Genomic DNA, 26,216 nt, shown 5'->3' on the forward strand with positions numbered 1-26,216 from the left:
CTTCCTCAATTATACACTTCTCCTTATTGTGTCATCTTTTTTTTTTTTTTTTCCCTCCTCTGCTCTTGTGTCGTTTCCTCTCCTCTCAGCCCTTTGCGACTGCAGTCAGCACGGTACACTAAGACGTCCTAACCTCAACATCTCAGTCAGTTTATGAATGTGTGTGCGATTGTGAGCATTGCTGTGTTTTCTCCCCGAACCTAGAACTATTTCTGTCGTAGAAGCAGCTAAGGACAATTCTCAGTGGGGGAAAAAAGCACCAAGCAGAAACCCATCCTTGAGTAAAATGTCTTTTTTTCCTGCTCCAATACTTCCACCTCAAAGCCTCTTTAGTTAGCTACCATCCCTTTTACTGCATATTTTAAAGACAGTAACTTGTTATTCTTATGGAAATGTACAGTCTACATTCAAATCTCATGTTTTTTTTAAGAGGCGAAGCTGAGCTTGTCACGTTGTATTTTTCTCAGAAGTTAGCAAGTGTGAAACCCAATCACTTTGTTCTCATGTTATCCTCTTGTAAGTAGATGATTACTGTAAATATGACCTTATCTTATAGTTGAGGCGATCAGTTTAATCTGCAATTTTTTCTGTGGTATATTTATGGTCCGTGTTTGGCTAAATTGTTCAGATCATGTGGATGTTGACAGTCAGACATTCGCCGTACTCTGTGATGTTGACCAGCTCGATTCAGATAAAATTAACTTGTGTTGGTGGTACAGAGATCAAACTGAACGCACAGCTTTAGCATTTTTCTAAAGCTACCAGGGGAATACGAGTAAAGTGATATATCTCAGAACTGTTATCCACCCCGACAGTTAGATGGTGGTAATGTTTTATTTTTTGTTGTTTTTTTAAAAAAAAAATCTCCTCTGCCTGGAAGAAATAGAGAAACAAGCTGACAAACAAATGAGGAAAGATGAAAAGTAGTCAGAAAGCAAGGAATGAGATATATGGGTTTCATGTTTAACTAGAGTCATCATTTGTATTTGCTGATGTGTTCCTTGTGCACATTTAGAATTCATATAAGGGGAGAATATATGTGTGTATTTATTTGCAAATGAACAGTTTCCTCATTTGTAAGCCAAATGTGTGACTGTAAGCTCTACTCAATTTTGAAAACTCTAAAAATATAGTACATGTAACATTTGTGTGCAAGAATATTTAGGAAGTTGATTTAGACATCAGTTACACTCAGCCACATCGCATCACTGCAGGTTTTTTTGCATTGCCACAGATGGCTGAGCAAACAAGAATGCTGAACAGGTTAATATTTATAGTTCAAATGAGGAAACGGCATGTTTGATGTGCATTTGAATAATGAGAATTTTTTTACGTACTTTTTCCTCTTTCATGTTGTTTATGTCAATATTTCATCAAAAGAAAGTGTGATCCTTTATTACAATATTGTAAACTAATTATTGTTAGAACTCATTATGTTGTCACTTCACTGTGTATTTGTAAGGCTTATGGCCCTTGCTTTATTACTGCTTAACTACTGATGATACTTTTCGCTATACATTAGCGCTACAGTTATATTTAGGGACATTTGTAGAAAATGTAGATTTTTCTGCTATGTTTCTCCTAATGCTAACCTTGGGGGATATTGAGAAAAAAATTGTAATTGAATACAATGTTATGCATATCTGTCAGGAAGGTGTTGCATTGTCTGGTGACCTGCAACAACAACACAATTACAAAGATGAGAAATCTCATAGTCTATCTTCTGTTCTTGATTTCCACAGGCGGAATCTCACCAAGCTGTCGTTGATCTTCAGCCACATGCTGGCTGAGCTGAAGGCTATCTTTCCCAGTGGTCTGTTTCAGGGCGACAACTTCCGCATCACCAAAGCAGATGCTGCAGAGTTCTGGAGGCGCGCCTTCGGGGACAAGTAAGCTCAATTATGTATTACTTTTTATGCATAGAATACAATAGTGGTTCCAAATGGGTATCCAGGAGCCCCAAGGGGTCGCCTGGAGGGTGTTCTCAAGAAAAATTGTCGAATTTATTCGCCTAAATAGAAGCTAACAGAATAAGAGAATATATAACTGGCATCTGAGAGCAATAGTTTTAGTCACCTTGTTATTCCTTAACAAGATATTAAAAAACTTTTCTTGGAAAAATGCTGGGTTACTGATCCTTGACTTGTAAAAGCAGGAACTCATGTTCTGTATGGTCGCACACATTTGCATCAGTCAGTCCCAATTTACACACAGCTCAGTCAGATAGTAGGCCAGTATGACCACACTTTGTAACTGCACTAACATTTTATTAGTTGGGGTTTTCCCAATATTATGTATAATAAGTGGATTTTCCCTATTTAAAACTGTGTGGCGTATGTATCTTACATCATCAGCGAGGACTGATCAACATCATGGTCACCTCTTAGAAAAAACTTTATTTTGCAATTGTTCCTTAAATGTGTTGAAATTCGTCTGTACTATCTCTTGTAGCAGATTGTTTTAAAGAGCACATCAGGTTTCTATTTATGACGAATGACCTTCTAAGCTGCAGTTGGGGGTACAAAAACAGCCTGAACAAATTACCATTTCCTTTTCATCGCATATGAATCATGACCGCTACACTGGAAGTGGAGTTCATTTCTACATTTAGACATTGTGATGGTATGTTAGATGCAGTCACTAGTGAATTAGCTGCTCATGACAGACTATGACAGTTAATATGAAAGCTGCCACTGCAGATTTACCTAGAATATGCAAGACTGCATGCAGGTAATCTATATCTAACCATCATTGTTTACAAGTGTTAATTCTTTTGATGCTTTACGTCAGTTTTTTCTAACGTCATCACCTGCTTTGTCGTTAATTTTTGTCTTACAGAACCATTGTGCCTTGGAAGGTGTTCCGTCAGTCTCTCCATGAGTTTCATCCCATCAGCTCTGGTCTGGAAGCCATGGCCCTCAAGTCCACCATAGACCTTACTTGCAACGACTACATCTCTGTCTTTGAATTTGACATTTTCACCAGGCTATTCCAGGTAGACAGCACATGTGCACATTCTGCCTCTTTGTGGTATAATTTCCTTCTGTGTTAATGAGAAGAGAAATCTGCAGAGAAAGGGAGTGATGGAGAACACAGGGATGGAGAGTAACTCATAGCGGCCTGTTAGCCATGGCATTGGAGACAAATTTCATTTGAGCAGGGCATAATGAACTCAAACTAATCAGCCACATCTTTTTTGGGCTAACTCTGTCAGCTTGTTAGCAGGACTTATTTACACTGTCAGACAAGACTGAAGTCAAAAGTTTTGTCCACTTTGCCTGCACAGTGCAAATTATAATATGTGGCATTTATTATGTACGTTTTATTAGGTCTGATATTGTTTTATGAGGCCTTGACAGGTTCATGTGTACCAGAGACTCACACTAAGATTGTACTTTTTTACATCTGAATGAGTATTGAATGGTAAAGATGAAAATATGTAGAACTTTTAGGCGAAAGTTTTTTTTTGTCCTAAACATGCTTTTGGGGTTGAGTAGCATCAGTACCTTCTTAATTTCTAAGATGTTTTATTTTGCCAAACCCTGACTTAACTTTGTAGTTGATAGACCACAGTACTAGCTCATAAATGATGTGCTAGAATTTGTGTAGAGGTAAATCGCTCAATGCAACCAGCCATATATAATTTGCAATCATGTACACAGGGCAGCAGGAAACAGCCCACTTGGTTTTGGAGCATTCTAGTTTATATTTATGGTGTGCAGGTGTTGCACCACAATTCAGAAACTCCTTCTTCTCATCAGTGTAGAACGAAGCAGGTGGAAAAAGGAGGGCAGATAAGAAAAATAGAAAGGATAGAGAAAGGGGAGGGCAGAGGGTGGGTTTATCAACTACCATCATCAGAGCTTATCTATATTATGTGGTGCAAGCATGTTGTAGCAGCATTGTAATTAACATGGTATCAAATGAAAACTGCTGATCTCATAAGTAAACTCACTGCCTTTTAATTTACATTATCTAAAACCTCTTGCATTGTGTTGTGTATGCAGCACTGTACGTTGTGTATTCCCTGAGTGACATTATCCCCGGCTAGTTGTGTGCATGACACCGACAGGCTTAATGAAGCCTAACCAGATTACAGACATTTCCTATGACACTCCCTCATACAGAAAAAGTCCTCCTCTAAATGTCCTCAAACTCACATGAGGAAGTGAGCCTGTGGCCATTTTAAACACTGTCCTTGATATGTGGTAGACGAGGGGTGATTATACTGTTTTTTATGACACTAAGAGCCCCTCAAATTTCTCATTCCATGAGGTATTTTTAGACTGAATGATGTAGGGGTAAATAAAGCAGTGTATGTAAAAAAGACTGTTATGCTCATTTAGAGCTGGTCAAGGATGAGTTTACATCCTAATGGCAGTAAGAAACAACTTAAGATTAATGTATTGTTACTGAATACTGCATTAATCGCCCCACTTTTATCTATTTACTGAGTTTGTCTGTGATAATGTTACAAAAATGCACACAAGAGCGATGAGATGCAGTAACATCGAGTCCAGCGGTAGAGGCAGTTTCGACTCGTCATTTCCTGTGTGCAAGAAGTAAAAATAACCAGCAACAGATTTTAATTTGGGCAAGTATTGTGAAGTCAGAAGGGGACAGAACAAGTTACCCTTGGCGTTTTTGCAGCTCATCATTGTTGCAGCTCATTTCCAGTGTCGTATCTGTTAATTTTACTTCCTTTCACACACCAGACAAACTAGTGACGGCAATTGCGGAACCACCTACTCACTACCGCATTCAGTCAACGTGGTATGGAGTAGTATGAATTATTTTAAAGTTTTTGCTCAAGTCTTTACCCCTCATTGTTAGGATGGCTGGATTTGGGTCAAGTAGTCTTTACAGTAAAAAAAACACAAGCACTTAAAAAGCTGACTTGCCTTCTTTATATACAATATTGGAAGCAGTCTGCTATTGTCCATTTCACCTTCTTCATTCTGAGGCTCCAGATGGTGCCAAATGAGGTGCATGCTGTTTTAAGTACTGCAAATTATGCTTAAACTGCCTTTTTACATTGCTTGACCGAGGTTGGAACAGCCATTATAAGTCACACTGATGCTCACAGAACAGTTGTTTGAACGTCACCCATGATGCAGTATGTTTCTCCACTGCTGTGCTCATACTGTTATTGCTGTGTCCATTCACTGACACATCCGATGACTCACTCTCTCTCTCTCTCTTTCTCTTGTGTGTCTGTGCAGCCTTGGTCGTCCCTGCTGCGGAACTGGAACAGCTTGGCAGTTACTCACCCGGGGTACATGGCCTTCCTCACCTACGATGAGGTCAAGGCGCGGTTGCAAAAGTTCATTCACAAGCCTGGCAGGTGAGACATAATTATACAGAAAGTCATACACATACAAAGATACCGACGCACATCCTGTAATGCAGTTTAAATCAGCTTGCTGTCAGAACTCGAGACGCGGTGTCAGTGGGTGACTGTTGCAAATATAGACGTAACTGCGCATTTCTGAATAAAGTACATATCTGAATTAGCTCCGCTGCCACAGTGACCTTCCATCAGCTCAAAAAAAAAAAAAAAGTTCAGTGTCTGTCATCGGCTTTTGTTCGCACATTGAGGCAGAGAGCAACACGCTTTCACTTACATTATTGGAGCTTAACGAGACACATCACATAATCATGCTTATGTGTTTCCATGGGCAACAGCATAGCAATGACTTATTTTTGTCACTGTTCAGAAGATGATATAAATGTATGTTAATTATCAAGGTTCGGCTTTACATTATTATTTGGACAGAGATCGCATAACTTCAATGTTGGTGCCAGATTCAAATACCATTTATGCAGTTGTGTCTGTGTGTGTGTCTGTGTGTGTGTTGGCTTGGGTGATGTACGAAGGACCCAGGGCAGCGTGGCACTGGTACCTTGCATCAATGGTCTGATTGTACGCTGAAAGCTGATGTCACTCTTTGGGCCTGGCCTGTGTAGGGCCACGTTGACATCCGAGCAGTTACAGCCTGATGTGATTGCAGAGTTTTGACACTATAAATTACAACTTGCTGTCAGGAGAATTCTGTTGGTACTATGGGTACAGCGGTGGTTCCACTTCTGCATTATACAACAAAGACGTCACAAGGAACGTTTTATTACTCAGTACATTCCTGCCAATTATTGATGAAGAGCCTCTTAATCATTCTGTTTGTTCTAGTGCCAGTTTATTTTTTGTTTTTTTTGTTTTGTTTGCCTACATCAGTCACATACACTAGGCCTCAAGATTGCCCTTAATGCTAGAGTACCAACAGAGACTGGGTTCTTTGCAAGGGTAGTCAGTTCCTTTCAGAGCTGATTATTATTTCAATAATTTCTAGGTACAAATCTTGTACATTGCACCTTCTCTTTGCCAATTACATTTCCACTCTGTCTGTCTCAAGAGCACAAGCAGCTGTGCTTTAACCTGTTTCAAGCTCATTTAAATGACTCCAGACATAGTGCAACGGGCAGATATAACAAGGAGCAACCAAGTCCCCTTCTCACCTCCAGCTCATGATGAAAGCACTCCAATTCATACAGCATTGTCACTGCTTTATTAGTCCAAATAGACTTGTGCTTGGTTATTTGTCTATTATTTTGATGAGCATTGGTTGGCTTCGATGTGCTTGTTTTGCCTAGTATGCACCCCAACTGTAAATGCTCTTCCAGCACGAGAATCTCTCTCTATATTAAAACTGAGGCTACAATTTCTGTTCTTCTCCCAGAGCATATCATTTTAGCTGGATTCCATGATAAGCTGTAGCTGTTCCTGATGTCTTGTTTTCACACATTGTCTCCATTAAAATGTGTAATGTACATGTAATATAGTATCTACATTATGTAACTTGTGACTTAATATATTCTTATGTCTTAGCGTATGGAAAATGCCTTTTATGTTGTCCTTATCTATAGATGGCTAATCTTTTCAGCTTTTTGTGTGAAGTGTGTTCAGAACTTTGCTGTTTGACTTTATTTTGACATGTTTGTTTCCCAAAGGAAAATGTCCATGCATAATTTAGTCGACATTTTTGCATTTGGACCTGTTTTATAAAAGGTTGTGCATCCTTGAAGATGTTTCTACACGTGAACATTTTGCACGGACAGTTTGCAGCCCAATATTTCATTACTTTTTTCAATGTGAACCTTTAACACAACTTGAGCATGTCTTATTTCTCATCTCTGTCCTCAGTTACATCTTCCGACTGAGCTGTACACGACTGGGCCAGTGGGCTATTGGCTACGTGACGGCAGATGGAAATATACTCCAGACTATTCCCCATAATAAACCCCTCTTCCAGGCCCTCATAGATGGTTTCAGGGAAGGATTGTAAGTCAATGGGCATTTCGTGTTGCATACTTAACACTGTCCTTTTTTTTTTTTTTTTTTTTTGGTTTTTATTTTGTTTTTTTTTTTTTTTTTTTTTTTGTGGGTTTTTTCATCAGAACCTCTGGTTTGCAGGTCTACTTCTGTGTGACTGGTTGGTGTTTTTTTTTTGATGCAGTTCCTACACAGGGCTTCTCTTTTTTTGTAATTTCTGCTTTTCTTTCCTCCCCTTTTTACAAAGCATGCATCTCTGTGTAAACTATTTAGCCCTGTTGTGGATGGAATCTGCCTTTCAGCTCTAAACCAAACCAGTCATAGCAGTTTGCTTGTTTCCCATCATTGCAGTGTTATCCTAGCCAAATTAGATGTGTTGGTTTCTAATGCAAACCTTAGTTGGTGGTTTAACCGGCTGTGAAACTCATGTTTTTATGCATATGAAAGCTATGATTGGCCTGTCTCAACCGGTAATCAAATGCTGATTTAAACTGTAAAATATATCACATGCACCTATGAAACATTTATCAGATGTTAATTAAAGTTTCTGACCCATTTGTAAAACAGTCACGTGCTGTACGTGCATCAACTGGTATTGAATGAATAGATTGAACAGATGTTTTTATTGCTCCAGCCTGTTAGGTTTACGTGTAGCCTAATCAGACTAATAATAATAGTAATAATGACTTTAAAATTGAAGTGCCTGTTGAACTACTCAAGGATGCTTTTACTAGATTTCGATGCATACTTTCTAATTTTGTGTGTCTCTGCATCTCCAGCTATTTATTTCCTGATGGGCGGACGCAAAACCCTGACCTGACAGGACTGTGTGAGCCGTCGCCTCAAGACCACATCAAAGTCACGCAGGTCAGACAAGTGTGCTGCTCAGTCTGCATCCTCAGCCTTGAATATCTTTTACATTTTTGTTGGCATCATTTTCTATTTTACATGTTATTGTAAAGGCCCAGGAAAGATGTCACGTACAAACAGTGTAACGAATGACCAAAAGTAAGCAGAAGTAAAAGATGAGATAAAATAGCCCACAGGAACTGAGTTAGTCAAAGAAGCCGACTTACTAAAAGATTTAAAAGAATTGCGTGTGTATATAGAAAACATACTCCTCTTGTTTTAAGATTGAAAACGTTAACTTTATCTTAACTAGGTCACTTTTCCTTTGCATAGTGTTAGACACTGCTTTTAACAACTGTAAATAAGATTTAATATAAATTACGTATTTTTAATTGAATGGCTTTATAGTTGAAACAAATCAGTCCTTTGTCAATTTAGGAAATCCCATCTGTCCTGTCAGTATATTTAAGCATGCAGCACTGTTGTACCTGTGAAATATTGTCAAACCATAATCAATCTAACCAGGCTTTCTCAGCTAATACCATATCTTGTCTGAGTTTCGCAAAGGTTGTGCACTTATTTTTGCTTTAGCACAAGACTGAAACTAAAAATACGCCCACACATTTTAACTTAACGCTTCAGATCCTTCTAGGCTCTTTTCAAAAATGATCTCAGGTGGTGTAGCCTCTGTATGATGTTACAGTTTTGTCATGTTTTTTCCCCTCAGGAGCAATACGAGCTCTACTGTGAGATGGGCTCCACTTTCCAGCTTTGTAAGATCTGTGCCGAGAATGACAAGGATGTGAAGATTGAGCCCTGTGGTCATCTCATGTGCACCTCCTGTCTCACTGCCTGGCAGGTACAAGAGTGGGTGGATGGAAGGGGTTTGTGTGGGTTGGTTTAAGTGTCATAACTCTTACCTGATGAGAGAAGAGCTCTGAAGTGCTCTTCTTTGCAGACATAACAGACATATGAAAGTGCATACCCTTCTTTTATCTCCGCCTGTTACATCTGCTTTTTTTTGTTACAGGAGTCTGAAGGTCAGGGAACAGGCTGTCCCTTCTGCCGCTGTGAGATTAAGGGTACAGAACCTATTGTTGTAGATCCTTTTGACCCCAAAGACAACAGTGGAGGATCTTGTAGGGGCACGTTTGGGGCTGAGGGTGCGCCGTCACCCAGCTATGACGACGACGATGACGACAGACTTGAAGACCCCCACCTCATGATGAGCAAACTTGCCTGTGCAAAAGTAAGATTGTGGAAAGACCTTGACTTAATTGAAACAGAAGTTATTTCAGTTTGCTCAGTTTCCAGTCGTGGCACTGAGCAAGCTGTTCTGCTATTTTCCACTGATAAAACACTGAGGCACTTAACACCCTGAGTGCACCTCTAGGGTTTTCACTGTCCTCTTATCTTCTGTATTTTTTTGAGAGACCCATCCCTGTACAGATGAAACACTCCCTGTCTTGCCCTTTTCACTTTTTTGAGCTTGAAGCTTACATCTCGCATCTAAAGTCTTTCATCTACATCTTTCATGGTGCCAAGGTAGCAGCTTTTTTTTGTGCCTCTTGATATTTGATATGTGGGGCATTCTCCTACCTTACATCTTTTATGTGCCTCTGAGAAACTCTGCGCATTAATCTGTTTATAGAGAGGTGAATACCTGAGATCACACACACTTTGATGTGTTCCCAGTTATTTCTTTGGCTTTGATTGCTGACCTGGACTCTTTGACCATTGCTTTAAATGTACTTGTGTACTTGTTGTGTTTGTTTCATCAAAACGAGATTTCTTAGATTCTGTTTTTTTCAAGCGTCTGCACAAAATGTGGTGTTAGCTAAACTTAGCCACATAGTTGCCAGACATTTTAGGATTAAAACATTAGAGTTTGACTGACATTTTTAGCTTCACAGAAAGTTGACCTTGACTGTACTCAGGTGTTTCTGATCAGAGGTGTTTGACTTTTTTTTTTTTTTTTTAAATGTAATCCAGGTGGAGCGTCCCCCATCACCTATGTCCATGCCCCCTCAGTCCTCTCTTCCCCCTGTGCCGCCCAGACTAGACCTGTTACCACACAGACCTCCCAACCCGCCTGGTGCCTCCAGCCCTGGAGTCACCAGTAAGGTAACTGAAAATACACAACCCACACCTTGATCAGGCAGGAGAGGATATTAGAATGTAACTTTGGTCAAGCTGTTTTTATGTTTCACTGTCATGCAAAATCCTTAATATGTAGTTTGATTGTCCGTTTCATGTATTGAATTGTGTCTCATGGCCTCCAGGACAACAGGAAATGGTGCTGTCATAGCAAAATGAGGGGACTTTGTTGATGTTTAGCCTTACATAGATGGAATTTAAATACTATTTTTATTGTGGTCTGAATCATTTCAAAATATTAAAGCAATTTCAGTTTTACACAAAAGCTAGTTACTTAATTCCTTCTTTATATCTAGTCAAATGAATCAAACATTCTGCTTTGCAGCTGGTTTGTAGATTGACTTTTATAGAGCCCAAGAAGAAAAGAAAGGGGCCTAAAATTTAAGAATATTTTCACTTGTAACCCAGTTCTGTGATGAAAGAATACTTGCTCCTATTGCCCCCTTGATACAAGTAAGGTGTTGAAATAAGTGTCACAATAATCCATGTATTTTATATTCTGAATGTCATAAATTTTCGAGTGCATTTCCACTCACTCAAACATCAATATTGCCTCATATTTCTGCTTAAATGTTTGTAAATGGAAGCTGAGCATGGGAGGCTTGAATTGTCTGCAGAGGATAAACAACATTTTTCCTCTGTGTTATTTGTCTAAGCTACATATATTGTTGACTATGATGACAAATGCATACACAGTGGTATTCTTGCTAAATGGATTATTTCACAGTGCAAAAGATAAGAGCACAGAGTTTTCTTTGCTTTCACATCAATATTTTATGTAGTCTAAATGAGCTCCCTGCATCTCTGTTTCGCCCCTCCAGGCAGCATCTCACCACAAAGACAAGCCTCTTCCCCTTCCTCCAGCACTGCGCGATCTACCCCCTCCTCCTCCTCCAGACCGCCCCCACACAGCTGGGGCAGCCCCCGATGGGCGGCTCCAGAGGCGGCCCTTACCCTGCACTCCTGGGGAGCCCCCTCGAGATAAGCTCCCTCCGACACCCCCAAACCGACCCCTGACTGACTGGAACTCCAGGCCTGTTCCCAAGGCCCCCACCTCCTCTTCTTCATCCTCCTCATCCTCCTCCTCATCCACCCAAGTCTCCAGTCTGGGAGTGGACATTCGAGCAGGTGTCAGGGAGCTCTCCAACAGACACTCCCTCCCCTTGGCACTGCCCTCCGCCCTGGACACGCGCTCAGACTCGCAGAAGAACAACAGCTCCCTCAGTCTGGACCACCAGCTGGTCAGAGCAACCACAACACACAACACACTAAACTGCCATTTGATTCACTGGCTGCAGTTACAAGCACGCAGAGCACTGAAGTTAGCAGTAACTGCCCAAACAAGACTAAAATAATCCAGCAAGTGTTGAGTTTTATCATGAAATTCCTGATGGATCACTATATGACCATACTTGAAATTAAGTTGTATTTGTGATTTTTGTAAACATTTGTAAAATCCATGTTGTCCCTGCCATCTCTGTCATCTTTCTTCCTGCATTATAAAAAATGCATAATTATTTTATTGTGGAGAGTTTGACAGAACATTAAATGGGAATATATTGCCAGGAGTTGTTGGCGTAGCTTTGCATAAATGCTGAAAACTAGGTGAAACAGCTGCACAAGTGGAAAAAGAAAAACTGCACCTCTAAAGCTCACTGATTACAACATCAGCTTCCCAGACATGGATTAGTCCTAGACTAAAAGAAAAATTTAATGAAGATAGTACAACGGAGACAACCTGTACAGACCCCAGGAAGTCAAAAAATAGTCTGGCACATAAGCCCCCATTAAACCACAGCTGGTCAGTTTGATGCTACAGTTTTGGCATTCAGTAAAAATGAATATAAATAAAGTGCATTAATTAATGAGCTTTAGATTTTTTGGTAGATGCTGAATTGTGCTGCCTCTGGAAAGAGCCAAACAAGCTGTTCACCCAATTTCCAGTCTTTATGCTAAGCTAGTCTAAGCTAACCACCTGCTGGCACCACCTTCAAAGTGAAGTGGCATCAGTCTTCCTATCTAACTCCCAGCAAGAAACAAAATAGGATATTTACCAGTGTTGCTTTAAATTCAATTCATATTTGGTTTCCAGATGTCCTTCACTTTAAAGTTTCTGAGATGTCTGCCTCTTTTTTTCTTTCCAGAGTTTTGCTGCTGTAGTTGGTCAAGATTATGACAACCCCAAAGTCAAACCATCATCCTCCGCCAATGCCATCTATTCACTGGCAAGCAGGTGCATTGTACTAGCATTGTATACATAGTCATATGAATTACTGACATGATATTTGCTGACTTGCAATCACAAATACAAACTACATATTTTAGGAGACTTGTTTACTCATAAACCATTTGACCTTTTAGTGTTACTGTTTTGTAAAAGTGTATTTCCAGTTCCACTGTAAATATTCTTGAATTGTTTGTTTCCAGAACGTCTTCAGCCTTGAGGCCAGTGGCTGGAGAGGAGGCGCGTGACAGTGAGGAGGAGTCGGAGTACATGATCCCCTCTTCTCGCCCGGTCCTGCCCCCCATCACAGCACCACCTGTAGGGGAGACCCCACCAGTCCCAAGGCCCCCACAGCCTCAGCCCCTATCAGCACTCCAGTCACAGACCCAAGCCCCCACACCTCACTCACGGTACTCAGACCTCTCAATGAATCCACCTCCAGCCCATCAAAAATTAACTATTGTTTTTTATTAGTTATTGCAGGGATTTGTCCACCACTGCTATTTTATTTCTGCTGTTTGTTGTTGCAGACTGGCACTGGCTGAACTAGAGGATGGACCTCAAATGTATGAAGCCATGTACAACATCCAGTCCAGGTCACAACAAGCCAGAGATTCAGGTATTTTAACCCACAAACTTGAGTACAAATAACACAAGAAGTTAGGCAGCACGAATAACTTTTATATATTATTTTCGATTTCTATGCTACCATACTTCTAGCTTTTCAGTGAACTGTAAATATTTGTTTATTTTGGGGCGGCTGTGGCTCAGGTGGTAGAGCGAGTCAGTCGGTGATCGGAAGGTCGGCGGTTCGATTCCGCCCTGTAACCTGTTTCTTGGTTGTTGTGTCCTTGGGCAAGACACTTCACCCACCTTGCCTGGTGTGAATGCGTATGAATGGATTGTTTGAGGTGGTGATCAGAGGGGCCGTAGGCGCAGAATGGCAGCCACGCCTCTGTCAGTCTGCCCCAGGGCAGCTGTGGCTACAATCGTAGCTTACCACCACCAGAATGAATGTGTGTGAATGAATAATTGACAGTGTAAAGCGTCTTTGAGTGTCCAGAAAAGCGCGATATAAATCTGATCAATTATTGTTATTATTATTTTTGTTGTGTCTCCTTCAAAATGAGCCACTGTTGGAGCAACACTGACTCCAACTAGTCAGTCTGAATTTTCTGCATTTTAACTTTTAGCTAAAATTACAAAGAACATATACACCTACTTTCAGTGTTGGCATGAATATATTTCTGGTTACAGTTGTGAGTCATCTGAAGCAGTTTTAGAGGATATAATTATTTAATTCTGTGAAGTTCTTTGTATATTACATGCTTCAGTGCTAACATATTATCTTCGATCCTTACAGACTATTCAGAGTTGCCCCCTCTGGCGATTACCAATGGTCCCAGAGACCATGCAGTCGAGGACAGGGAAGAGGAGGAGAACGGCTACGACTTCCCAAAACCCCGGCTGCCATTGCCCCCTGCCCGACGGACCCTGTCAGAGATGGGAGGGTCTTTGTCTTCTTCTTCATCATCCTCGTCATCCTGTTCATCCTCCACAGCTGCGTTCAGTCGCCTTTCTCTAGATTCAGACGCCGGAGCTACGGCATGTAAGTGTACACGTCCTTATGGACTAACAAGTTGTTTTTTATAAATAACAGAACTTATTTTATTGATCAAGTCACTATGAGGCGCTGCGTCACTTCTGTATGAACTTAGTTGTTGCTTAAAAGGTATGTTTACCTGATTTTGAACATGGTACTTTGTAGTGTTTATGGCTAAACTTCAACAAAGTAATTGTTAAAGTATTGTTTAAAAATCCAGATTATTGGATAATTAATAAACTATTTCATCCACATTATCACAGGTTAGATATATCTTTGTTTTCTAGTGTTAAAGCATTAGAAGGGTGAAATACAGATTAAACTCTGTGAACGGTAAATACCATCAGTCTCTGTGGAAAATGTGATTTAAGTCAACTGACCCTTTAAAATTTGGGCTTCCCTAAAGAGACTTTGCATTTAAAAGTTCAAATTTTACATCAGTGATGTCATCTACAGAATATGTTTGGCAAAAATGGAAAACTGTGTGTCCGTTTCATAAAATCCCCTGGATATAACAATTTTATAGCAGCAGCTTCTATGTGCAGCTCCTGCTAATAAATCAATATCCTGAAGTAGTGAAAAAGTCAACTAAAGCATTTTGCCTCTTCCTGGTATGGGGCCTAAACATGAAATATTTTTTCAGAGCCTCTCTAAAGTTGGATTTAAAGTTGGACTTTGATCGATTGCCTGGGATTGATTGCTATCCAGTATGCGCAATCACAGTGTGTAACAAGGGGTAAAGACCAATAATTACAGAGAGCTCGATAACATTAGTGACCTCTACACTAGAGAAACGGTATGTGATGCCTCCAGGATGGTGGACACGCCTTATGTGTGATGACCTGCTGTACCATCGGAATCTTGTATTGACCACTGAGATGTCCTTTACTTCAGACTGCAAGGTTGCACAGAGGTTTGACTGCAGCTAACGCAGCATTAGTGTCCTTTCACAGTCTGTAAAGGATAAAACGGGTGCAGGGAGAAGGATCCACAGAGAGCTGATTCAGAGAAGGACTCCTGGCAACAATAGATTTAGAGGATTTTGGTGGAGACACTGACAGGCTCAGTGCAAAATAAATGGCAACCACAATGCTAAAAGACTTTAAGCCATTCCTTCCTGAAATGATTTGATTCAAAATAATCTCCTTGTTTCTGTTTTGAGTTGACATCTAACAACAATAATGATTACCAGGTATGTGAACATTCCACAGAAGACCTCAATCTTTGCATCAGGGGACCAACTAAATGGCTCTGGTACAAGCCAACAAGTGCTCAGAATTGCTTATTTCAGGCCCAATTAAAGCGATGACAACCTTTTTTTCTATATTAAATCAAAATCATTCCCAGTGAAGTGCGTCATCATACATATGTTGACCTTTGCTTACTGTTATTGTAGGTTGTTTGTGATTGAACTAAAACCAGTGTTCCAGACTTCAAAAGCATGTACACTCACTCTGACCGTTTCTTCAGCCTTCTCAGAGCCGGTGGAAGCACCAGAGAGACCTCCAAAGCCTCTTCCCAGACGAATCAACTCAGAGCGTCGGCCCAGCCCCGTCCCACCCGTCCCTGCTCCACCCAGCAGTGGGGCAACAGGAGGAGAAGCCAACCCTCAAATCAGTAGCGAGATTGAGCACCTCATGAGTCAGGGATACTCTTACCAGGACATCCAGAAAGCACTGATGATTGCACAGAACAATATCGAAATGGCCAAGAATATCCTACGCGAGTTTGTCTCCATTCCCTCCACCGCGCATATTCTTACATAGCACATCCTTGTGCTGCTCTTGTGTTTGCTCTCTTGCCCTAGCTTGGCCAAGCCTGGTTTGGTTTAGGTTGGTACAGACCAACCCATAACCCAAAGCCCATTGCCTGCAGCACTATTTCTGGTGCTGGCTGAAACCCTTCGCCCCTGTGGATTTTTACCTGGCTGATACTCCAGCGAGCTCACAGCATCTCTGGGACTCTGTGCCCTGCACTCCATGCGCTTTCAACAGTGTCTGGCCTGCTACAGCAGGCCTCTTGGTTTTCGAGAACATCTCCGCGGAACTGACTAAGCGTGTGTGGGACGGTGACGGGACGCCACATAACGCAAGGTTTTTGTCGGAATCCTGGGAAGACATATTCTTATCTTTCATGTTGAAGCCTCTTGCTGAAAAGTGTAACCAACACCTCACAAATAAAACTAAAAATGTATGTCTATATGAAAATTTAATATATGAGTAAATATATATTAAATGTGTGTAATATATATATATGTATATATATATATATATATATACAGTACGTGCATATATAGTATGTGAAAATGATTTCAGCTTTGAGGGTCGCTGTTGGTACAAGCAACATAGGTAGACAGGGACCAGATTAAAGGGGGTTTTGGCCCTTTTTGTCAGATTGAGGGTTGTGAGACTGTGGAGTAGTACATGCGAGGAGGAGGAACAGTCGAGGTGCCTTCCTCACCGGGACGTGTTGGTCGGCAGCAGCTTGAAGAAAAAAGAAAAAAAACATGCAGCAGAGCTTTTTCATTATGAATTCAGTCTGTTATGGCCTTTGATTAACAACGTTGCTTTGGTACTTTTTCTTTTATAGAAAAACATGCTCGTTTTGTCGTGTTGTATTTTTAAAAGTAGCATGACGATGGTTTAAGGTCTGGACTGTTGTGCTGGCAGTGTGTGTATGATTGTTTGTGTGTGAGTGTGTGTGTGTGAGTGTGTGTTTGCCAGTCCTACTCCTCATGGCCTGCTCTTAAATGAACCCCTGCTCCTGTACAACATGAATGTGGAATTACAGTCGGTATACTCAGATTCGTGCTCTGTAAACGTACTACTGCTCTAACTCATATGGCAGGGCCTAGTGTAGCTGTAGAGCCTGGCAGTGAGATTGTTAGAGGACGTACTAATGTTGACGACCCTGCCGTACCAGACAGGCTAGCGTTGTGTGATCCGTGGCGGCTGAAACGTTTTCGTTCTGTCTTTGTCTAACTTCATTGGCTGGCTGGTTCGGGTTTCCGTGTCCAGCTCAGTCCGGTGTTACGAAACAACAACAACAAAAAAAAAAAGTCATTGATTTACTTTGGTAATATATTATTGTAATATGATCATAAATATTGTTATTCTAATTAATTCAGAAGTGCTTCACTGCTGCTACTATTGTTAGTGCTAAACAATTAAGCCTTAAGTGTACATTTGTGAATATTGTGTTTAACCGTCATCTTGTTTCTTTAAAGTGACAGTATCACCTGTTTCTCCAGTCCATAATGTAGCATACTTGAAAGTACAAGCGGCTTGTGAGCCTGCAGCCCTCTCAAGCTGTCGACTCGTCAGTGTTTTTAACATTTTTTTCTTATATATTCTCTGTAGGTAGACTCTGTTTAGCAACAGTAATAAAGCAAACAAAATGCTTTGGGTATGGAAACCAGCCATTTTGTGATGGATTCAGGCTTCTCTTTCACATCGGTTCCCTTTCTCCGCGCTTTTGCCCCACTGAGAGGGGAGTGATTGCTGAGGCTTTTTTTTTGGTTGGTTTTTTTAAATCGTAGGCTCATGGGTTTGCTGGCCCACCCCCAAGTCTACATAAAAAAAAAAAATCAGTGTTTGGGCCAACTGTAAGAACTAACTCAGGAATAATGTTTGTGGCGTTCACCCTGGCTGTCAAAACCCGGAGGAGACTCGCTGGCGTAGACGGCAGCTCACCTGTCAGCTGTCTGTTCATCCAGGTGACATGTAGCCAAAAGTATCCGCTTAATGAAGTCACACAAGTAGCCTATTACTTCTTTTTTTTTTTTTTTTCTCGTCACATTATAACTTGCACATTTTTTTGTATTATTTCCAGTGTTCGCAGGACTAGAGTCAGCAGCTTAATTTCCAGGTACTATGAATGAATAAGATAAATCCACGCAAGGAGCTTTTAGGTACATTGACTTGAACCACTCCCAGCATATGAAGAATGTTTTTATTGGGAGGGAGTCAGTCACGTCAATAGCTAATCAGCCCTAGCTTGTTCTCGGTAATGCTGTGTGTTGACTGGAAGCAATCTCCGCGCTGTCTGGCCATCCTCTAGTTCTTTTCTTTTTCTTTTTTTTTTTTCTTCTGTTCCTAGTTGCCTTGAGAAACTTCTTGAATGATGGGTAATTGACGGGGACATCCCCCCAATCCTCAATACTGTACCAATGTTTTGTTGATGTTTCAAGGACAGCATGTCATTGTTGTGTATTAATTACCTTTATTTTGTTTTTGCACAGTATACCAATTTGTGCTTTGATACTGTCACTCTAAAGAAAAGCAAACTGTATAAAGTTAGTGATATGAAAAGAAAAAAAAATGGCTGTTTTATTTCATTTTGCATTCCTGTACATGTATTTTGTTCCAAAGGTTTTGTTTACTTATGTGAATAATTCTGTGAGCAGTGCCATATGTTTAGAGACCCTCACCATGTTTTAGAATAAGGCCTTTGTTTTTGAAGAGAGTCTGTCGGTATTGATCTGTACCTGTTGATCTCTGAAGGCGAGATTGTGCGGTATTGCTTGTGTTGATCTGTCCTCTGCCTCTTCAGCCGCGTCAGGCCTCATCGCTGAGTGCAAGCGCTTGTCTGTGAAAGGCCTCGGCATCCTTTTTTGTTTGCCTTTCCCAGATCAGTGCTCATCCTCTCGGAGATGCTCGATGCTTACCAGCCCCCCCTCCCCCCTCTGTTGCCCTCAGCCCCCGCTGTTGGGGGTATTTCAATTTTCTGCCAGAAGAGGGAGCCGTTGTTCTGCGTAGCCGCGTCGCTTCTCATCAGTAAAAGGCATTCATTAATTTTTTGATGGTTTTTAAAGCTCATATCACTTTGGAAGTATGCACATTGCTGTTAATAAAATGATAAGCAAAAGCCATCACATGTCTGTCCTCTCTAAAAATATGGTTGTTTTGCATAATTACATTCTGGATAAAAACAAAGAGGGCTGCAGGGTGGCGCAGTTGGTAGCACTGTTGCCTCGCAGCAAGAAGGTTGCCGGTTCGCGTCCCGGTGTGGGCACCGGAATCTTTCTGCGTGGAGTTTGCATGTTCTCCCTGTGCAGCGTGGGTTCTCTCCGGGTTCTCCGGCTTCCTCCCACACAGTCCAAAAACATGTTGAGGTTAATTGGTGATTCTAAATTGTCTGTAGGTGTGAATGTGAGTGTGCTTGGCTGTCTGTCTCTAAGTGTAGCCCTGTGATAGACTGGTGACCTGTCCAGGGTGTCCCCTGCCTTCACCCTGAGTCGGCTGGGATAGACTCCAGCCCCCCCGCGACCCTAATGAGGATTAAGCGGTGTATAGATAATGGATGGATGGATAAAAACAAAGAAACATTTATAAACTACAAATAAAGCAAAAGATATCTTCTGCATTTCTTTAAGTCCCAAAACACGTGTATTCATAATACATGCTGATATAACGTCTGCAATCCTGAACAACACTGTGGAGACTCTACATCCAGGTCATGGTATATTCAAGTGCTAAAACGAAGGCGAGCAAGTCCAGTTGCTTTTGTTGTATCACTTAGATGCTGTACAACACTGAGGTACTGGACATTTTACAAGTAACCTTTTGAGCAAGCAGGAGTGGCCAAGAAGAGACGACAAACCCAAGATGACTCGAAACAAGTCGAGCAGAAGGCGGCATGAAGGGACAGATACAGAGACAAGTGAGTTTCACAGCACAACACAGTAGATGAAATTCTAAAGACGCTCAAGTTTTGCAGAAACCTCTAAGTAGTCAGGACGGCAGACGGATTCAATACTTCAGCGCCCTTGTTCATATATCCTGCAGTCTTGCAGCATGCATTGAGATGCATTTTGTAATTGCATTAAAAACCAAAATACGATTTGACTGCCTGACTAGTATATCAAATCACCATCCTATAAAAGTCCTATGTAACCTAATAAACCTGTCTACTGTTTACAAAAAGGGCCCGCTACAGATTTTTGTTTGTCTGCAGGAGTCGGACCACAAGAGCACTTTATTTACAGGCCTGTATTTTACTTTGAAGTTTTCTGAAGAGAGTGGTTGAACATTGGACTAATTCTCGGAAAATGTCCTTGAAAGAAAATGCGTTCTCAACCCAAATCAGCATTGACACATCAATCATTTAATTTAGAAAAGTTAATTCTGTTTAGAATTCTTTCTCTGACTGTAGATAAATGTCACATTATTCATGTTCAGCTGACCTAAAGTCATTGGAAGTTACATAAACAACTTTTTTTTTTGTTTTTTTTCCTGTAATCATTATTATTATCAAATTACATACAGTCGCTCTTTTTGAAGAAGCTGCTTTCATGTTTTATGAAATTGCAAAATTTAAAAACAGTAAGAGCATTTCTTTTCTGCCTAAACTTTGACCCAACGCTGTTGTAATAAGTCAAGCGGACATTTTTGAAAGCAAACAGACACACTTTCAGTTCTTTTCTCTTACCAGCCAATCTTTATTTGGTATAATTTTCAAAAACTACAAACAATGAACGTGTTGGTAAATTGGTTTGAATGTCACGAATGACATTAATTCTAATACATTTACAAATCCAAGACATGAAAAGGCATTTAACAGATTTCAAACAATCATGTAACAGTGGTAGCTCTTCAAAACAGCAGAAATAAAACGGACTGACAGAGGGTAGGAAGGTACGTGTGACAGCTGCACAGAGCTGCTTGATTGTCTTCAAACTTAATTTGCATATGTGGAGTCACTGTCATTCCCCCCTCCTCAGTAGTCACATCCTGTAGTTACCAGCGTGAAAATCACTTGTCATTACATGTAAGTGAGGAGTGGTTGTCAATTTAAGGCATCAAGTCTGAGGGGGATTCTGTGTCTCTCTGGGCTCCAACAGATTATTTCAAGTTTCAGTCAACACATGATTTAATTCATTCATTAAACAGAAACATGTTTTGTTCTCCTTAAAAACGAGGGCAACTTCATGCTGTGAACCATCATTAGCATGGACCAATAATCTGTTCTACCCTCATCTCATTTAAAAAGAAAGAAAAAAAATAGCTACAGAAATATGTTTCATGATCATACAGACACGTAAAGGAAACAGCTGTTTCACCTCAAAGAAATCAGTGCACCAAACATTAAATATAACCAACAGTACAAAATGTGGCATTTTCTACATGGCTTTCAATGTCATTTGTAAGGCATCTGTAACTTGACTGCTGGCAACGATGAACTCAAACACACATAAAATATCAAAACTAGACTGAAGGACAGAAAATGCAGAGAAAAGTAAAAAGAATGTTAAGAGTTCTATGGCAAGTCCTGAACAGATTATTCACCTGTCTCACAAAAATATCCTCATTAATATACACAAACTGGGGAGTGTGAAAGGTGAGTGTCAGATGTAGAGAAAAAAAAAATCAACATGCGATCAAATGACCCACAGATTTGTTTTCGGAGCTAAAAGGCAAATATTTGGTGAGGCTGTGACGTGGCTTTAGATCAGAGGCGTCGCTGGAGACTTAAGATTTCAGTGTACAGACTTAAGCAAAACAAGACAAAAAAAATTAGAACAGAATATCTAACTAAGCTCCCCTTTCTCTCTCTAAAAGAGCATCCCAAAAAAAAAAAAAAAGAACACTATCTGGTCATTTCTTTTTGTTTGTTTTTTTTTTTCTTTTTTTCCTATTGTGTTATTTTAAATAAAGAAATATATACATAGATTATAATATGTACACTTGTTGAGCTGTTTCAGGCTGCTCTTCAGTGATTGCTTTGCCTGAGGTGATGCTTAGTTGGGTATAAAAACAGTCCCTGGTCAGCTTTGTGCTCTAATTATTGTTCTATGGACAATCAGCAGTATACAAGGCTTGCGGTAATGAAAGGTACAGGCTACGGTTTGTTCTTGGTTTTGAAGGTGAAAGATTTATTAGCAGAGTTATGATATGGAGCTGCATTCCAACAGAAACGTGCTGTGGAGTGAAGGACGGTAAGCGAAGGCTGCAGCTTGGAATAACTTGAGTCTCGGTCTTCCATCTTGATACTCACTGACGGATAACTGAGCTTTTCCATGACATAACTCTGGAAGAAGGAGCTGAGCTGGGAGCTTGAAGGCATCAAGGCGGGTCTGAGCCTGAGAGGGAAGAATTGGAGCAGCTGTCGGTTTGCCTGCGGTCACCTCCTCACTTCTGCACAAGCAGGTACTCACTGCACTTTACTACAAACACACACACAGAGGCAGGGTGGAGGATGTGTAAATATGATAATGGTGCAATCAGACCAGTATTATATTTGAACAGAAGCACTTCGGTTTTTCCGTTTAAGATTAGATATGTACCTGGTCGTTGGGTGGTTGTTTTTCTCCATTGACTCCGAGGAGAATTGCTTCCTCTGTGTTGTCGCTCTTCATCTCCACCACAATGTTATCTTTGTTGGACTTCTCTTTGGTGCTGCAAGGCAGAGAACATCGAGCTCACATTAGGAAAAAATGCTGTGAACTGTGCAGCCAGAGAGAGATGATTAAGGCTGGGAGATAGTTCATGGAGTGTGGTGCCATTCTCTGCTCAGGACACTATTGCTCCACTACATCTTTACACAGCAGACAGTTGTTTGCTGCTATAGTAATGCTCTATCTGTGTGTGTGTGTGTGTGTTTTTTAATCTCGCGCATTGTACCTGTTTTCATATTAAAAAATACTTTTTCTTATTACAATAAAAATCGCATGAACACTCTTGAGAAAATTGGAATTTAAAGAAGTGCCAATTTTTACACAGAACTGAGTTTTTCTTACTACGTAGAGTAAGAATGCCTACATTAAAAATAAAACCTACATGTATTCAAGACAAAATGATGTTTGTGTGACAGCTGTAATGTCAGAGGACGTTAAAGAAAACATTCTACACGACTGCAACAGACTATAACATTATAACATTGCATCTTTTTTCACTACTATATAAAATAAAGATGGAATAAAACACAAGGACTAAAATAAAGATAAATGGTAACACCTGATGCGTTGGACACTGGACACTGGGTATATGCTGACAACTGAGCAGTTCATTTATTGTTTGTGCTAAACAGCACTCTGCATTGAGTTTTGTACAAAACCCTGTTGTGAAACTGAGCCATCATGAAGAACGATAATAGATGTCACCCATGCCTTTCATACCTATGTTTACCTTCTTTCTTTCTTTCTCTTCGTATTTTATGAGAAATCATGTGTTGTTACATCTAGTTGCTCTCACTAGTACTTACAGGTCTTGCTTGCCGGACCGGCCGCAGATCTTTCCCTTTTTGTAGAGGAAGTAAAGCACGCTGCCTAAGATGGCCAGGAGCAGGATGCAGATAATGATGACTGCAATGATAACACCATTGCCCTCTGGTGGAGAAGAATCACAAAAACAACCACAGGGTTACTCTGTGCTGCTGGATTTTGAACGAGACAACAGCAGCAGAGCCTAACAGAGGTGAAGGTGCAGAGTGCGTCTAAAGAGAGTGCAGCACGAGCATCATTCACGTGACCTAAACCTGGCAACCTAAAGAAAGGAAGGAAGTTTTTTCAGGACTGTGGGAGGAGAGGTGTGCTTGTACAACAGCATGACAACATGCACAGGAAGAGGTGAAGATGATGAACAACTCAGTGACGGGTTTTGATGTTTTTGTTCATCAGGGGGGAAGGGGGTCTGAATGCCGGGAGGCGAGACAGCGAGGGGGGGGCTTTTCAAGGAGAAGTGGAAGGAAGCTTTTTTTTTTGTGCCTTTGCATAAAGGTGGGAAAGAATCTGCAGCAGCGCAACGTACAAACCTTTCTTGAATTTCTTGGCTGGGTTAGGTGTTTCTGTTTTAACTGAGAAAAACCAAATGAGCACAATTATCAGTGGGACGCAGTAAATAACTCACAACAGCAGGCCACACACACACACACACACACACACATATACACACATACACACACACACACACACACACACACACTCAGTTTAGACCGCTTCCACAGAGGCTTGAATAAATGTTTAATTTGAAACAATCTTATCTGTGATTTGAAGCTAAACATCTAGTCTGATATGCAAACTGTGGTCAGCAGCACAACAGTCATTTCCCAGAGCAGTCCTGTTTAATCTCAGAAGCATCAACCCAGAACAGTTTTCCTGTGAGGGGCTGGAAATTTGCTAGCTTTGACATACAGATAGAGAGAGGAGGGACAAACGTGAAAACACAAGGCAGCAGCACCCGTAATGGGAGTCAGGAGACTTTCTCTGAGTGCATTTAAAGCATTAGCTCCTTCATTGAGTCACACTGATGCATGTGTGCGTTTGTGTAACGTGTACATATATGCGCTCCACTCATAACACTTCTTTGTAGAAGGTAGCCAGGAATTCATTTCTGATTATCTGATTTAACTGATCTCTTTTTAGAAAGTACAAACCTTTTATTTTCACATGATTTCTAAATTTTCATTCATACTTAAAGGCCAAAAAAGTAGCTTTATCATGTAATGACTTAACAAGCAGAGAATACCAGCTGCGCCAACAAATTAGTCAAAAAGACACCTTGCAGCAATACCAGACCTCAGTGATACAACCCATTTAAAATTGTAAATGCCTCGTGGAAACCACAGAGTTTTTAATCAGAGCAATCACAAACCAGAACTGCTGTAATGACCCAACAGTCATGCCATTGTGGTAACTGCTGCAGCCTTCAGGTGTTTTTGAAGTTTTTCTTTCTGGCTCACATTCATTTTGTCTGACTCACAGTAAAACAGCACAGCCAGACTAAATGAAAAGAAGTCTGTAAACCACCTAACACTGAACATGCAGATAGCTAACCTCTGACTCCTGAGGTATCTCTCTCCCTAGTTTTCGAGTCTTTTTCATGACGCTTTGTTTAATTTTAGTTGATTTGGCTCGAGTGGTCTTACCTGTGTCATGGGAAATGGTAGTAGTGGTAGTAGTGGTGCTGGTTGCTGTAGTGGTATGTTTAGCTGAAAGCAGGTAGAGGGCACAGAAGGGAGGACACTCACTGTTACCACATGGGGGAGGAGGGGTGCACATTTAACAGCAACACAGCTTCACAATGTCTCATTGGAAACAGCAACAACACACATTGAAATGACTGGAATCACGGGCAAAACCTTGTGGCACATGGCCTTCAGACCCAGTAAAAATAGCAGACAAACAAGAAGGGGAGGAACAGAAGGCGTTGGGGGGGAAGTGAACGGATAGAGACGAACACACAAACACCAAGACGAAGAGCACAAAGAGGAAACATGAGCAGCAGGGAACTCACTGGCTTTGATGTTGAAGGTCACTGAGTCAGTGCCGTATTCGTTGGAGGCGTTGCAGAAAACAGTCATGTCAGATGTGACCTTGACACTGACGGTGCTCTCAGCGCCCTCCTCAGTCTCGGTCTGATCTGTTGTCTTGATGATCTGCAACAAACACGCAGTTAAAGACGCAGAGGAAGGCAGGCCCACCAGCACACAGGTCAGATTTGAAGATTTGAGCACAGCTCTGATACATCCTGCAGTCATTTTTCTGAAATGCACCTAAACCAGCTGCTATCGGCAGCTCTCTAAGGCCAGTGAGGGTTTTTTGTTTGCTTGTTTGTTTTAAATAAACGTAGACAACAAATTATCTGAACTAGACCAGTATTGTTAAAGCTTTAATGCTTAACCTTCTGAATTTCGAGCAGTTTTTGGGTGTTTTACATTTTTACTCCCTATGGACTCATCTTGCTTTATAACGTCCTGCACAACTATTCAGACAGCATAACCATGACTAGAGGAAGAGAAAAACACAAAAATGTCTTCTGTGCAGTGTGATGCACTTATAATGTCATACATATAAAAGGGAAAAAAATAATAATTTGATTATTCATTTTACAAAAACTCAAAACAAACACTGGAGTCACTACAGTCTGCAGTCAGTTACAATTACTGGATAAAAAAAATCTGACTACACATACTTTGATATTTCTCCAGTTTAGCTTAGATTTGGTTTATTTTCCAAACAGAACGACACATCACAGATGAGTTGTTTGAAGACTCTCAGAAAGTTAAAAATATCATGATTAGGGTCCGAGCACCCAAAAGGGTGCGAAGACCCTATTGGA

At 40.8% G+C, this 26,216-nt stretch overlaps 2 protein-coding genes across 4 annotated transcripts in view; one reads left to right on the forward strand and one right to left on the reverse strand.

The window, feature by feature from the left end:
• The window catches only part of cbl (Cbl proto-oncogene, E3 ubiquitin protein ligase), a 38,731-nt gene extending 19,701 nt beyond the window's left edge, over positions 1-19,030 (forward strand). The window contains exons 3-16 of the mRNA XM_008276320.1: positions 1,743-1,889; positions 2,839-2,995; positions 5,223-5,344; positions 7,199-7,336; positions 8,107-8,194; positions 8,904-9,035; positions 9,207-9,425; positions 10,169-10,300; positions 11,155-11,574; positions 12,478-12,566; positions 12,761-12,967; positions 13,088-13,176; positions 13,921-14,166; positions 15,631-19,030. Coding sequence (XP_008274542.1) covers positions 1,743-1,889; positions 2,839-2,995; positions 5,223-5,344; positions 7,199-7,336; positions 8,107-8,194; positions 8,904-9,035; positions 9,207-9,425; positions 10,169-10,300; positions 11,155-11,574; positions 12,478-12,566; positions 12,761-12,967; positions 13,088-13,176; positions 13,921-14,166; positions 15,631-15,926 — 2,482 coding nt within the window. The 3' untranslated portion in view covers positions 15,927-19,030. The remainder of the gene's footprint in view (positions 1-1,742; positions 1,890-2,838; positions 2,996-5,222; positions 5,345-7,198; positions 7,337-8,106; positions 8,195-8,903; positions 9,036-9,206; positions 9,426-10,168; positions 10,301-11,154; positions 11,575-12,477; positions 12,567-12,760; positions 12,968-13,087; positions 13,177-13,920; positions 14,167-15,630) is intronic.
• A 2,831-nt stretch (positions 19,031-21,861) lies between these two features.
• The window catches only part of mcamb (melanoma cell adhesion molecule b), a 68,507-nt gene continuing 64,152 nt past the window's right edge, over positions 21,862-26,216 (reverse strand). Inside the window, exons 12-17 of one of the 3 annotated variants that reach the window (XM_008276322.1) lie at positions 25,392-25,533; positions 25,024-25,086; positions 23,911-23,952; positions 23,362-23,485; positions 22,445-22,556; positions 21,862-22,324 (exon numbers count right to left, since the gene is read on the reverse strand). In XM_008276322.1, the coding sequence (XP_008274544.1) occupies positions 22,322-22,324; positions 22,445-22,556; positions 23,362-23,485; positions 23,911-23,952; positions 25,024-25,086; positions 25,392-25,533 (486 nt within the window). In that variant the 3' untranslated portion in view covers positions 21,862-22,321. The remainder of the gene's footprint in view (positions 22,325-22,444; positions 22,557-23,361; positions 23,486-23,910; positions 23,953-25,023; positions 25,087-25,391; positions 25,534-26,216) is intronic. The other 2 variants (XM_008276323.1, XM_008276324.1) reach the window with 2 other exon arrangements.

The sequence above is a fragment of the Stegastes partitus genome, unplaced genomic scaffold (assembly GCF_000690725.1).
Source record: "Stegastes partitus isolate 25-593 unplaced genomic scaffold, Stegastes_partitus-1.0.2 Scaffold69, whole genome shotgun sequence".
NCBI classification, from domain to species: Eukaryota; Metazoa; Chordata; class Actinopteri; family Pomacentridae; genus Stegastes; species Stegastes partitus.